Raw genomic sequence first — 12,697 nt, forward strand, 5'->3', positions numbered from 1 at the left:
ACTGTAAGAGGCCCCCAAACAGCCGCCTGGCTGCCTGGTTCCCTGCCACGCCCCCGAAGCTAGGACACCGCCTGGCACACGGGGGTTGTCCAACGGGCGGTTGCGGAATGAGAGAATCGGCAATCTGTCATTTGTCACTTGTGGCTGCCATGCCAGAGAGAAAAAGATGATCGGGTCCCCCAGGTCGGCTGAGGAAAAAGCTACCCCCCTCCAAAAGAACACCTCCCAGAAATTCCCCTGTGCCCCTCACCCCTCTCGGGAAAGCCGAACCACGCACCGCCGTGCCAGGAGGGCCCCTGTGACATCTGACGGCGGCCAGGGATGGGGTGGGGACCAGCCGCCTTGCGTACTGGGCTGCGGACATAAAAACTGTTTTCTTCAGCTTTATTAATTTTTTTAAGCCTTTTCCTGTTTTCCTATCATGGCCAAACCCACCTCTTGGCAGATGCTAAAGTCTGAATTTTCAAGTTAGATTCCTGAGTGGTGATCAAAACAGATTCAGGATGTCAACAGAACAGATTCGGTGGAAGAATCCCTCGCAAAACCCAGGGATGGAGCCCAGTGGAGGGAGGCGGGCAGAGGCGTCCCCTCTGGGGGAGGCACCATCTGCTCTGGGCAGGGAGTTCCTGGTTTGTGGTGGTCGTCCGCTGTCCCCGTCCTCAGCACGTGGCCAGGGCAGGAGTTGGCGGAAGACACGAGGAAGTTGCTCAAGCCTTTGGGGCACAGCCACGCCTCATGGGTGGGCGTTCTCCCTGACACCCCACGTCTTCCCACCAGCATTTCACAAGCCCACTCCCCACCCAGGGACACTGAGGGACAGAAAGGCTGGGACTGATGTCTCCTGGGCCACCACCCTCTGAGAGAACAGCAACGTGGAGACACGAGCCTCTCATCCTCATCCCGTGTCCCTGCTTGACCTGCAGCCGCCCACACACGGAGACGTATTCATTCAGATGGCTTTCCAAGCAGGGCCGAGGCTGCTCCTATTTTTTTTTTTCAAATACAGTGAAAGTTTGAAGTCACGGGGGTAGAAGGAGTGAGCCGCGGCAGAAGGGAGCCAGCTGGGCAGCGTGCACGGACGCAGAAGCCTGAAGCCCTCTCCGCACACACCGCTGAAAGGAGCTTTCTGTGCGTGTCGGCCTGGAGGGTAAAAACATCAGCCTCTCCCAGGGCTCGTCCGCCCGTTGCAGCTCAGGGTTGATCCAAAAAACAAAAACAAAAACAGAAAAACAAAACACTGACTCTGCCCCCATCCATTCAAGTCATCAGTGACCTTTTTGTTTCAAACCATCCAACACCCCTGCATGTAAACCGAGGGGCTGGGCTCAGCCAACTTTTGGGGGGGCGGTGGGGGAAGGGAGGTACGTAAAGAAGCAATTTGTTGCGAGGGAAACATTGCCAGCGGCCTGAGTGAGTCCTTTCTGCATCTCCTCGGGGCGGTGTGGAGCGGAGGTCAGACTTAGGACATACAACGTGGGGGCGTCACCCTCCGGGGAAGGGGGCGCTCACACCCTTGGCCAGGTCCCAGCCCCCTTCTCCTGGCGTCTGTGGCGCCCACTCTGCGTCCAGCAGAGAGGCCACAGCTTCCCCAGGAGGACACGGCGCACAGAAGCCTGTTGATCCACGGAGCTGAATGTTGTCCTTATTCCTTCAAGCAAAAGCTCTGCTGCTTTTAATAGACCAGGGAAGAGCCAGGCAGGCGTCACACCTTGTTCCTTGTCCTGAGACAGCCCCGGGGCCCCGCCTTGGCAAGGGGGGCTCAGCAGCCTCCCTCTGCCAACATGGGGGCCGGGAGCGGGCTGTGGGCCGAGGAGCGGACGCCACACGTGTGTCAGGTTCGGCGAGGACAGCAAGAGGACAAGGACGACTGGCCCCAGTCACGCCTGGGAGCCATCGTGGCCACGGGGGCCCCCGAGTGCCCAGGGCAGTGCTGGGCACCCTTCAGGTGTTCCCGAATGAGGGTGTCCGCGAGTCACCACAGTGAGCGGAAGACAGCAGGAGCCCCGAGCTGCCGCCTGACCAAACCCCACGAGGAAAGGGGCCCGAGTGTCTTGTGCCGCCCCCTTCGGCAATGTCTAAGAAACCAGCGCCCTTGACACCTTATCAACACCTGCTCTCGGGAAAGGGAGAGGAACCCGTGCACCTGGAACTTGGTGAGACCGGCCCTGCTATGGGCTGCCCTTCCCAGGCGTGCCTGCGTCCTACAGGGATCGACTGGCCTTCGGGCTCGGGAACGAATCTCTCCGAACGAACTGCAGCCGTCAGCCAGCGTGCCGAGGGGAGGCGGGGCCTCCGAGATGTGGGGCGTTGCCCACAGAGGTCACACCAGCCGCCTCTTGTACTTTGATTCTTTTCAGACTCAGGCTGGCGCGTGGTTCATTATGTGACATTGACTCCGTGTCTGGGCTGGGCTGGGCTGGGGGGTGGGTCCCAAGCTGTCCGTCCACAAACGTTTACCAAGCATGCTCCAGAGGCGGGGCTGCAGAGATGAAGCACCCGTGCACATGGGGCCCAGTCCTGTAACTGCAGCGGGAGGGGGGAGGCGGCCATAATGCCGGGAGGAGCTCCAGCCCGGCAGGGAACAGGACGGCGGCCTTCAAACAGGGGCAGCACACAGATTTACCCGGGGGGCACGCCAGAAAGGAGTCAGTTTCTCCAGTCTTCAACGTGTGGAAGTGTTCCTCCGTAACTCTCTGGAGAAGGAGGCACCTTCGCCATGCCCCCTCTCCCAATTGTAAAAGAAAGGCAGCCCCTTATCTGCCCCATTCTGGGGGGGGGGGGTTTCGTCCCAGGTGCGGACATAAAACGAGGCCTCTCCCTGCTTTGCGTACATGCCGTTAAGGGTGCGGGTAAGGATGTTCCAAATTCAGGATAAGACCAGAACTGACGTCCTGGCCTCCTCATTGAGAAGGCACATCGCCACATCCAGCCAGAAAGGCACACCTGGATCTGACCAGAAGGAGAGGTCAGGCAGACCCACACTGAAGGACAGTCTACAAAGCGTGCCGGCCTGCAGTCTTCACAACGCATCAGGTTCCAGAAAGACAAAGAAAGGCCGAGGCAGAGTTCTGGATTCTTCCGGAGACATGACAGCCAGGGCCATGTGCGACCCTGGATCAGATTCTGGGGGTGGAAAAAAAAAATCTATCCAGGGCATCATTGGGGAAATTGTCAAAGTTTGAATATGGAGTGTGGATTAGACAATAATAGCGTGGGTTTAATATTAAATTGTGTGAGTTTGCAATTCCTCCTGTGGCAACCCGGAAGAGGCTGCCCTTGGGGAATTCACACCCAGGCAGGGAGGGCTGGCGGGCAGGCGTCACACTCGGGTGAGTCAGAATACGACCGACACTCGGGTGTGTATTGATATGGAGACAGGGAGGAAGCGCACAGGCAACGTAGAAGCACACTGGTGAGCTGGATACAAGGGTGTGTGGGGCGCTTCGGCTACTTCAGCTTCAATGCCAGTCTGAATTTATATCAAAATAAAAAGTTGCAAACACACACAAACAAACAAAAATCTGGGCATGGGACCGTTTTTCTGCTTTCCTGTTTGCCACCTTCCCTGGAATGAATGCCTATTTTTATCATGAAACAGGAACACACGGACCTCCTGCGTGTTTTGAGAAGCGCGGCTGTCACACTCCTTGCTGGGCACAGAAACCTCCAGAGCAGGGATCACACGCCCACTTTAAAGAGGCAAGAAACGAGGGCCTGTGTGGCCCAAGGCCACCGTGGAGCCGAATTTTGATTCCCAAACACTGGGGGCCTCTTCCAGCAAACGAAGCTGCTACGGGTCCCTTCAGCCCCATGGCCACGCCCCCCCATCCCCACCCCCATGCCCAGCCTCGTCCCGTTTCTGCTGAATTCATTTTGGGCCCAGCTCAGACCCCGACGTGCGTGACTGATTCCGAGTCACAGCGGCGCCTTTACCATTGGAGATTTGTTCCGTCAGGCACCGTCTCAGCTCTGGAGCAGGGCGTGTCCAGAAGAATCCAGGGAAGACGAGGAGAAATCTTCCCCAGCAGCCTGGGGAAGCTGGGCGTCCTGCTCCTAACGGGAGATCCTGACGGGAACGCCCCCTCCCCTGCAGCGTGGATGGTCCCAGGTTCCTCTCCTTCTCCCCCACCCTGGGGAGGGGGGCTCCTGCTCCCTGAAAGTGACGTACAGTCCTCTCCCTCCAGACCCTCAAGCAGGAGAGCGCTAGTCCTGCCATGACCACTTCTGGACGACTCCATACCATGTGTGCGGTCTCTAAACCCATGGATGGTTCTCCAAGTAGGGCCCCAGGACCAGCAGCGGGAGCACATGGAAACTTATTAGTCATGCAGATGCTCAGGCCCCACGCTGGCCAATCAGATGCTCAAGCTCTACACTAGACAATGAGATGCTCAGGCACCACGCTGGCCAATCAGATGCTCAGGCCCCACACTGGCCAATCAGATGCTCAGGCTCTACACTAGACAATCAGATGCTCAGGCCCCACGCTGGCCAATCAGATGCACATTCCTTTGGAGACCACTTTGCTTTGGAAACCCATTTCCTCATTCATAACTCGAGTGTTATTTATTAGTGTTCTTAACGCAGGGTGGTTCTGAGGCGTCGGTGAGATAGTGCTGGATTCTTAGAGTTCCTGGGGTGCGGGGCAAATGTCACTGCTACCTCACTCGTCACCACTTCAGGGCCACAGGCTGTTTCTCGAGGATGGAGGAATCTTGGCACGTTCCCTACTTGTTCCCGTCTTCTCCACTTCTGGGCTGGTCTCAGGCTTCCAGCCCCCACTCAGCTCACTGCCCCCTCTTTACCTACCCCGAGTCGCTCAGGTGCGCCCTGGCTCCCACCTGTGCCGAGCCCGTCGTCCCTCCTCTCAACTCTGCTGTTTGCGTTGCTGAGGAAGGTCCCCCAACTAGGCCCAGCCTCTCTGTCCAGTTACTCGAACCCACAGCACCCGGACCCTCTCCATAGACTCCAGAGTCCTGACCCCTCTGCCCGTCCCCCAGGATGGCTTCCAACAGGAGGCAACACCCTGTGACCTACTCCTCCTCCATCCTCCACCAGAGGTCAGGTGACTGACCTGGTAGCATCTAGACCAGTTCCTGGGGGGGGGGACAGGGACTGGGGCAGGGGGTCGGGGCCTCTCCTTCAACCATAACCTGACCTCAGTCACCCTCTAAATGAGCTGCATTTCACCCATCTCCCACCTGGGCTTCATTTCACCTCCACTTCCAAGAGAAGGTGGTCTTTTTCCTTTCTCCTTGCCTGCGGGCTGGATGTGCATCTCTCCCCCGTGTAGCAGACTCTGCAGGCAATACCTGCACCATGCGGTCTGTCCGTGCAGCAGGCATTGCTGAAAAGGCCGTGATCGTAATAAATGGTAGTGGCAAGATGGGCGAGTCGGTTTGGATTCTCCTCTCTATCCCCAGTTTCCTCTTCACACTTTCAGCCCCCTGAACGGTCAGTGCCCTTCCTCTCCTCACTTCAGGCACCGGGGCCAGGACCAGGCATCGCCTCGGAGGGCTTTGGCAAAGCAGAGCCCCCCAGCCCCACCCCAGACCCAGGAGGCTGCACCCGCATTTCGTTGGCACTAAACATCCCTGTAGACAAGATCTCCAGGTGTTACCGGACAGGGGCCGGGCCTTGAGTGGGTCTGCCTGGTGTACGGTGTGGGTTTTTGACTCCGTGTAGGAAAGTGTCACAACACGAGTCCAGGTGGCTGTGAGGATGCGTTTATGAGAGCTGGGGACAGTGACACAGGGAAGGGCTGAGCACAGAAAAAGCAACAGGAGAGCCCAAGCCAGACTGCCTTTGCTCACTGGCAAGGTGGAGAAAAGGCGGCTTTGGGGACAGGTTCAGGGGGTCGGCCTGGGACAGACTGCCAGCTGCCAGTGGCCTTGGCGTTTAGGAGACGCGCACCTACAAGGAAAGAAGTGGGGGGAGGAAACGGGAAGGGAATGGCTGGGGCTGCTTCCCAGAGGGAGGGCGCTTGCCGGGTCCTTCATCTTGAGGCTTTTATCTCTCTCCTGCAGGCTGGAATCTCAGGGGCGGTCTCGGGGGAGGGTTCAGTGGACTGTGCATCAGTTCTCCAGGTGTGCTCTTCCAGGAAAGGTCATGATCTTTACTGATTGGTCAGTGCCCGGGGCAGGGGGTCCTCAGTCACTGCAGTTGGTTCTGGGGTGGCCCACCTGGTGTTGCTGCTCTGCTGGGCCTGGGGCTGAGACACAATGAGGCCTGGACATTGTCTCCAGGAGGGGGCAAAGGCCACCCTGGGGGCGAAGTCCTTGTTTTCCCAGCTTTGCCCCCTGCCCGGAAGGCCCGCCCTGGTGACCACTGCACCTGGCCGTCAGTTGCTCTGCCACGGTGTGCAGGCAGCCCTCCGTCTGTTTCCTTAGTGCACTCACCAAGGCACCTTCCTGGCTCCTCACTCTCCAGTCTCCCAGGGACACTGGCGTGAAATACGAATTCCCAAAGGGCCTGGTTCATGAGCAGGGGGACCCCAGGAATCTGGGCCTTTATGGCAGTCTCCCCTTGTGATCCTCACGATAAAGCAAATTTGAATAACTAAGCCTCGGATAAAGATCTGAGAACAACCAATTTTCACCCCAGTATGGAGCTCTAAGACACTTGTTTTTCAGGTTTTTTCGTTGAATGAAGTCTCCGGCATCTGGGAGTGGGGCAGAGGCCACCATGCCAACTTCTCTTCTAAAAAAAAAAAAATAAGAGAGAGAGAAATCTCACCAGTTCAGAAGGCAATAAAGTCAAAACTCGGAGTTATCTTCCTGCTGCTAGCATCCTGCACCTGGGGTCAGGGTGAGCTTGCTTAACCCAGAAGAGTGGGGATTGCCGGCAAATTCCAGGGCTGAAGAAGGAGAAGGGGCCCCACCCGGCTGGAGGTGGGCACAGGCTTGGGGACCGGGTGGGCCGCAGGCTTCATCCTCGGGCCCTAGCACCACCGTCCTGCGCCCCAAAATGCCAAAGCCACCAACCCTGCCAAGTTCCCCCCACCACTTCTCAGGCAGCCCCCCACCCCCCGGGAGCCCACCCCCTCCTGCCCCTCCTGGACAAAGCTGCAATTTATGGGCTGGAGCCTCCTCTTGGCCAGCTCAGATGAGGATGGCCACTCTTTTTTTTTTTTTTTTTTAAGCCATCAAATTCAATATTTACAGGCGCAATCCCGTGCTCGGTTCTGAAATGACTGGCACACAAGGAACCCCTTACTTCTCATGAGAAGAAAAACCTAGCGCTTGTGCCTTGCGCTTAAAAAACAGAATGAAGTTAATTAAAAATAAATAAGCCGCGTACTCCGTGCGCCCCCTTTCCCTTCTGTTGGGGAACACAGTACAAGCCAATTTTGCCGGGGCCGGGCTCCCCCGCATGTCTCGGCGGCCCCCACAGCGGCGAGCGGCCCTGTAACTTTAAACCTGGCCTGAGGTCATCGCTTCAGCGCTGGCCAAACAGAGCGGGAGGGCGGTCCCAGCGAGCCCCGGACGGAGACCACCTTACCGCGGGGCGCTCCCGCCCTCCCTGGGAGGGATAAATGCTGACTTCAGTCCCGAAGTTCCCAAGTGCAAAGTTTGCCCCGCCGACCGCCGCGGGCGAAGGAAGCCTGGGGCCCCCTCCTGCGCTGGGACTTCTGCTCCCCGCATTCCATTCCCCTCTTTCGCGCCGGCTCGGCCAGCGGAGGGCCTGTGCCCGTCTGTGGAGCTTTTTAATCCCCCCGCCTCCCCCTCCGCCAGCACGGAGAGGAGTCGCTGCTCCGCCCCATAGAGAACAAGCTAGCTGCAAGGATGTGGAAGGTGCCAGTTCTGCTGCTGGTTTTGGGAAGAACGCTGCTCTGGGTCCCGGCAGACGGAGGTAAGGCGCGGGGCCAGCGCCGCCCTGCAGCTGCTGTTGGGGGCCAGCGAGCCGGGACTTGCTGGGGTGCCGGGGCCTGGTATTTGCGGTTGCCCAGGGGAGCAGAGGGGGAGCCGGAGTGTGCGCGCACGCCCGCCTGGAGGGCCCGGGACAGGGCGAGGCTGCGGCTTAGCTGGTGCCAGGTCCCAAAGAAAGAGCTGAGCGGGTGCGAGGAGGGGCCCCCGAATCCACAGCCGGCAAAAGTGGGGAACAGTGGGGGGTCTCCCCTCACAGACAGCGCAACTCCTGTCACGCCCTGCTCAGCTCAGCAGAGATAGGGTGGCGGATGACTGCAAGGAGCCATCCGTGGCCGGGACGGGGCTTTCCTACTGGGCTGTGCCCAGGAGGGATGCCCGTGGCCTCCGGGGAGATTGGCCCCAGGGCATGGGGAGGGACGGTCTGGAGTGCTGGGGCGCCGGGAGGGCTCCCCTCGTGCAGCGCAGTGAGTGTCTGTCTCGGGGTTGCCGAGTCTTACACGCCAGACGCCCACATGTCAGGCACACTCAGGACCCCATGCGCCGGGCCGGGTGGGAAGAGGCCCCGGGACCCTCTGTGTGGAGGACAGTGTGTGTGGGAAGGACGGAGTGGACGGCCCCGCAAGCAGCACGAGGGGATGACGAAGGATGGCCGGGAGCCTGAGGTTTACTGAGTTGGTTTGGGGCCGGGCTGAACTTGGCCAGCAGTGCCAGTGACCACATGAGCGTTGGTGATTCCTCGGACTTGAAATGCGTTCGATCGGATGACAGGGGCTCCGCCTGCCTGGTCGTCTGCATCTTTCCGTTCCCTCCCCTCTTCTTCCTCACACAGCCCCCCCCAGTCCCCCATCCCTCACCTCCTTCTGCCCAGTCGGTGGCATCCTCAAACATGTGTCAATATTTTATTTCTTTTCTTGGGTTTTTATTATCTGTTTCTCCCCAAAGACTCTAAACTCCCAAGGACACAGCTGTGCCTTAGCCTTGATCCCCGGGGCCCAAACAAAGTCTGGTGCATAGTAGTCGCTCACTAAATACCGGTGGAAGGAATTGTAATCGAAGGAATGCTCTTTGGAGCTGGAGGTGGCTGAGCTGTGCTCTGACAGGGAAATGTACCTTTTCCAAAGTCAGGATCGGGGTAGTTCCCCGTTCCAGAAGAATCCTGGGAGGGAGTGTCTTGAAGGAGGAATGGACCTGACCTAGGCTTCCGTAACTCCCCGCCAAGACAAAAATACCCAGCCCTGGGGAAAGGATCCGGGGTTGGGGGGGTGAAGCGCTTCCGTGCAGACCGTCTGCGCGACTGTCTGCTTCCGAGAGCGGGAGTGACTCTCTCTGCAGGCCCCTGGGCCACTCGTGGTGGCCCTATCTTGGGCACTTCTCTTTTCGCTGCCATGGGCCCGACTCTGCATTTCAGTCACATTTCCTTTTTGGCGAGACAGCGTGCAACATGACGGCCTTCTGTGCTCCGCAGGGCAAGGTGTGGGAGGTCCCCAAACCGAGCCCCACCTAGCCCTGCTGGGGTGGGGGGAAGACTGGCAGCTGGGCACATCCTCCGTTTGCTCCCAGGGAAGGGTTAGCTGTAATTACCTTGAAGCCGGTTCCTGAGTGTCAAAGCTACTCCTGAAGGGTGGCCGTAAACCTAGTCTGAAAACACAGCCACGGACTGCTAAAGGCAGAAGCCCCCCTCCCCCGGGTTGCGGGTGGGAGGGGATGGCTGTGTGTGGATGCTGATTTGCTGGCCTGCTGGCAAGGAGCTGAGGCCCCGGGGGCTTTGTCTGAGGATAATGAGTGAAGCAACTTGCATATGGATGAATAACTTCATTGAGCTAAGCTATTGTTGGCTGTCTGTTGCGGAGCCGGGCTGGGGGTAATTATGGGGATGAATTTTATCATCCTTCTCCTAGTACCCTTCTCCTTCGAGGGGCCTCCCTCACCCAGCGTTGTGATCCCAGTTGGTTTTAGAAGCTGGGCCCCGGGTGTTGTCTCAGAGGATATCAGGGGCTTCAAAGCTGCTCCGTTGGGCACGCATCTGGCATTTCCTCAGTCGTCAGCTCCCCCCCCACCCCGGCCCCCCGCCGTTTGCTCTGAAATTTCATCCACGACCCGCACGTCCGGGCCTCTCCGTTGGCTTGGTGGAATTCTGCAGGCTGCTGCTTGCTGCAAAGCCACATGTGCTTTTCCGGGACCAGTCCACCCAGGATTAATCATGCAGCAAGCAAATTTCCCCGAAACGCTTGCCAGTTTCGGAGGCCCCGGAGTCTTCGAGAGTTGTTGAGAGTTTCTCCGTGCTGCTCAGGGCTCCGATCGAGCGTTTCACAAAGGCCAGGTCTGCGAGAGCCCTGGTGAGGGAGGCCTGTCCAGTGCACCGGTGCAGGAAGTCCAAAACAGCACTTAGCACAGAAAACACATTTTTAAGGAGTACCCAGGCATGAGACTAACACAGGACAGGGCGCGCAGGGAGGAGCCCTGGCTGAGCAGAGGCGCGAGGCCCCTTCTCTCCTGCTCTGGCCTCGGCAATCAGCGGCCCGCGAGTCACTCCACACCAGAGAATTGTGAAGACCCCAACCTCGGTGTCACGGGGGACGGTTTGGCCAAGTGGGAGGGACACCGCCTCCCTCCCATTCCCACTCCCCACCTCGGCCTCTGTAATCATCGCAGCTCCTTAAATTGTATGTTATTACCTTCAGAAGACGCCAGAACTGGGATTCAGGAATGGGTTTCACTCCCAACCCCGAGCTCTTTCTGCTACATTATATTGCTAAACCAAAGAGAGAGAGAAAGAGAGAGAGAGAGAGAGAGAGAACCCCATGAACACACAAAGGTTGAAGTTGAAATGAAAGGTTAACCCCTCTTTAAGTTCCTTAAACAGGAGAGCCCAAAGGTTTAAGAGGTATACAGAAGAAGTTCTTTACACTAAATATTTGCCCTACTCCTTTTACAGGAGAAACTCCCAGAAACTGGGTTCTTCTCGCCAACGCAGTAAAGAATGAGAGATCAGTGAGTCTGTGAGTGCGCAAGCAGGGTTTATGGGTGACCCGGTCTCGGTGGAAGAGACCGAGCCTAGCCCGGGTGGGGGTGGGGAGCTGGAAGGCACAGGTTCAGGGTGAAGCAGGGTAAGGGTGGCGAAAGGCCCGTGTGGCGAGTGTGCAGGGGTGGTGAGGGCTGGGACGGCCAGAAGCCAGGTGGCCTGAGGCCTGGTGGCCTGGCCAGGCGGCCAGAGAGCCAAGAGCTCTGGCCAAGAGCGCCAAACCTGCCAAGCCCTTTGTCCTGAAGACTTAAAAAGTTGAGTGGGTGGAGAAGTTACCTACTGATTGGCAGGTAAAGGTGGTGCCAGCTTTGGGTGGTGATGGGGGAGCCGGCGGCATGAGCACCTGAAGGAGTTACCGGGCTTCTTCCTTTAGGCTTCGGGCGCCTTTCGGGCTTTGGGATGAAAGCAGAGTTGCAAAGGCTTTCTTTCCCAGTTCATTGGAAAGATACATAGAATTTCAAGGGCTTCCCTCCTTCCTGCCTTTATTTCCCCTCTGGCTGCTCATTCCATGTAACAACACTCCTCTGAGAAGGATGCTGTCCCAGCCCATCACCGTGGGATGCATTAGTTCACTGCCCCGCCCTCCCAGGGGCGATACAGAATCTCCCTCAGGCTGGGTGAGGTGTCGGGTGCAGACGCCTGTGCACACCCACCATCGTAAAGCTCTCTGAACTCTTCACTAGCGCAGCAGCAGACCTTGCTTAAAATTCCATGGGCTTATCTGAATATTTGTCATATTTCTGGCGTCTGAGCATAGGCATGCCAGGTTAGAGCTTGTGCAAATATTACAGGGGAGGACAGAGAGAGAGAGAGAGAGAGAGAGAGAAGGCTCAAACACTTAGCACACCCTTGCAACACTCACTTGAGAAGTCCGAATAAGATCCTGCCACCCCTCCAGGAAACAGCTAGTGAGAGTGTTTTTGTTGCAAGAGAACTGAGTGGTCGGGGGAACGGGGGAACCGGGGACGAAGCGGGCGAGGCAGGTACTTCTAAAGCCAAGTAAACGGTGACTGAGAAAAGCCCCAGGATTCCCACGGGGTGAGCAAAGCGTACAGCAGCTCTCGATTGCACGCTCGAATCGTTTCCCTGCTGATTCCTGAAAACTCTGGGAAAGGAAAGCGATCAGGCGTTTCATCCGAGCGCTCGGAGATGGAGCCGGTGGGGGAACAACAGGAATTGTGCCAAGTTCATCCACGGCAGGAAGACGAGGTGGCTGTTTCCTTCCCTGCGTCTCACCCCAGCACCCACCAGCCAGCCTGCTCGGGGATGGGGTCCAGTCAGGGCAGGCATTCCCTTCAGCTTCAATGCGCTGGGTGGGCGGGCGCTCTCTCTCTCTCTCTCTCTCTTTCTTCTGGCTCGGAGCCTTCGCCCCGTAGGAGAGCGCTGTGTCCTTTGAGGACAGTCCAGCTGGAATCAAGCCAAGCCCAGGGGGAAGGCTGCAGGCCTGCCCACCTCCATCCACCCAGGGGTCTGCCATGGACCTGCAAACTGGAATGTCATGTTTCAGTTCGGGCCGCGCTCAATGCCATGCCGGCGGCGGGGAAAGAACCCAGAACAACACAACTGTCCAGAGGATGGTCAGCTTTCCGGAGGAAGGTGGGCTCCTGACCCCTGTGCAGAGGGGACCAGAGCCGCCAGCTGCGGGGAATGTCCCGGGATCATAATTGCCCTTGTGGCTTCTGCAGCCTGCCGGGGAATGCCAGCTACATAGAAAACGGGTGGGGAGCGGGGCAGAGGGGCATGCGAGAGTGTGTGTAAACGTGTGACCGAGGAGAGTGGAGTGTTTCCTGCAATTCATCAAGGTGTG

General features: G+C 58.0%; 1 protein-coding gene across 2 annotated transcripts in view; it reads left to right on the forward strand.

Annotated features, from left to right (window-relative positions):
• Nucleotides 1-7,450: 7,450 nt before the first annotated feature.
• Nucleotides 7,451-12,697, forward strand: part of PDPN (podoplanin) — a 28,233-nt gene continuing 22,986 nt past the window's right edge. Inside the window, exon 1 of one of the 2 annotated variants that reach the window (XM_036025327.1) lies at nucleotides 7,451-7,851. In XM_036025327.1, coding sequence (XP_035881220.1) covers nucleotides 7,785-7,851 — 67 coding nt within the window. In that variant the 5' untranslated portion in view covers nucleotides 7,451-7,784. The remainder of the gene's footprint in view (nucleotides 7,852-12,697) is intronic. The other variant, XM_028511264.2, reaches the window with a different exon arrangement.

The sequence above is a fragment of the Phyllostomus discolor genome, chromosome 5, assembly GCF_004126475.2.
Source record: "Phyllostomus discolor isolate MPI-MPIP mPhyDis1 chromosome 5, mPhyDis1.pri.v3, whole genome shotgun sequence".
NCBI classification, from domain to species: domain Eukaryota; kingdom Metazoa; phylum Chordata; class Mammalia; order Chiroptera; family Phyllostomidae; genus Phyllostomus; species Phyllostomus discolor.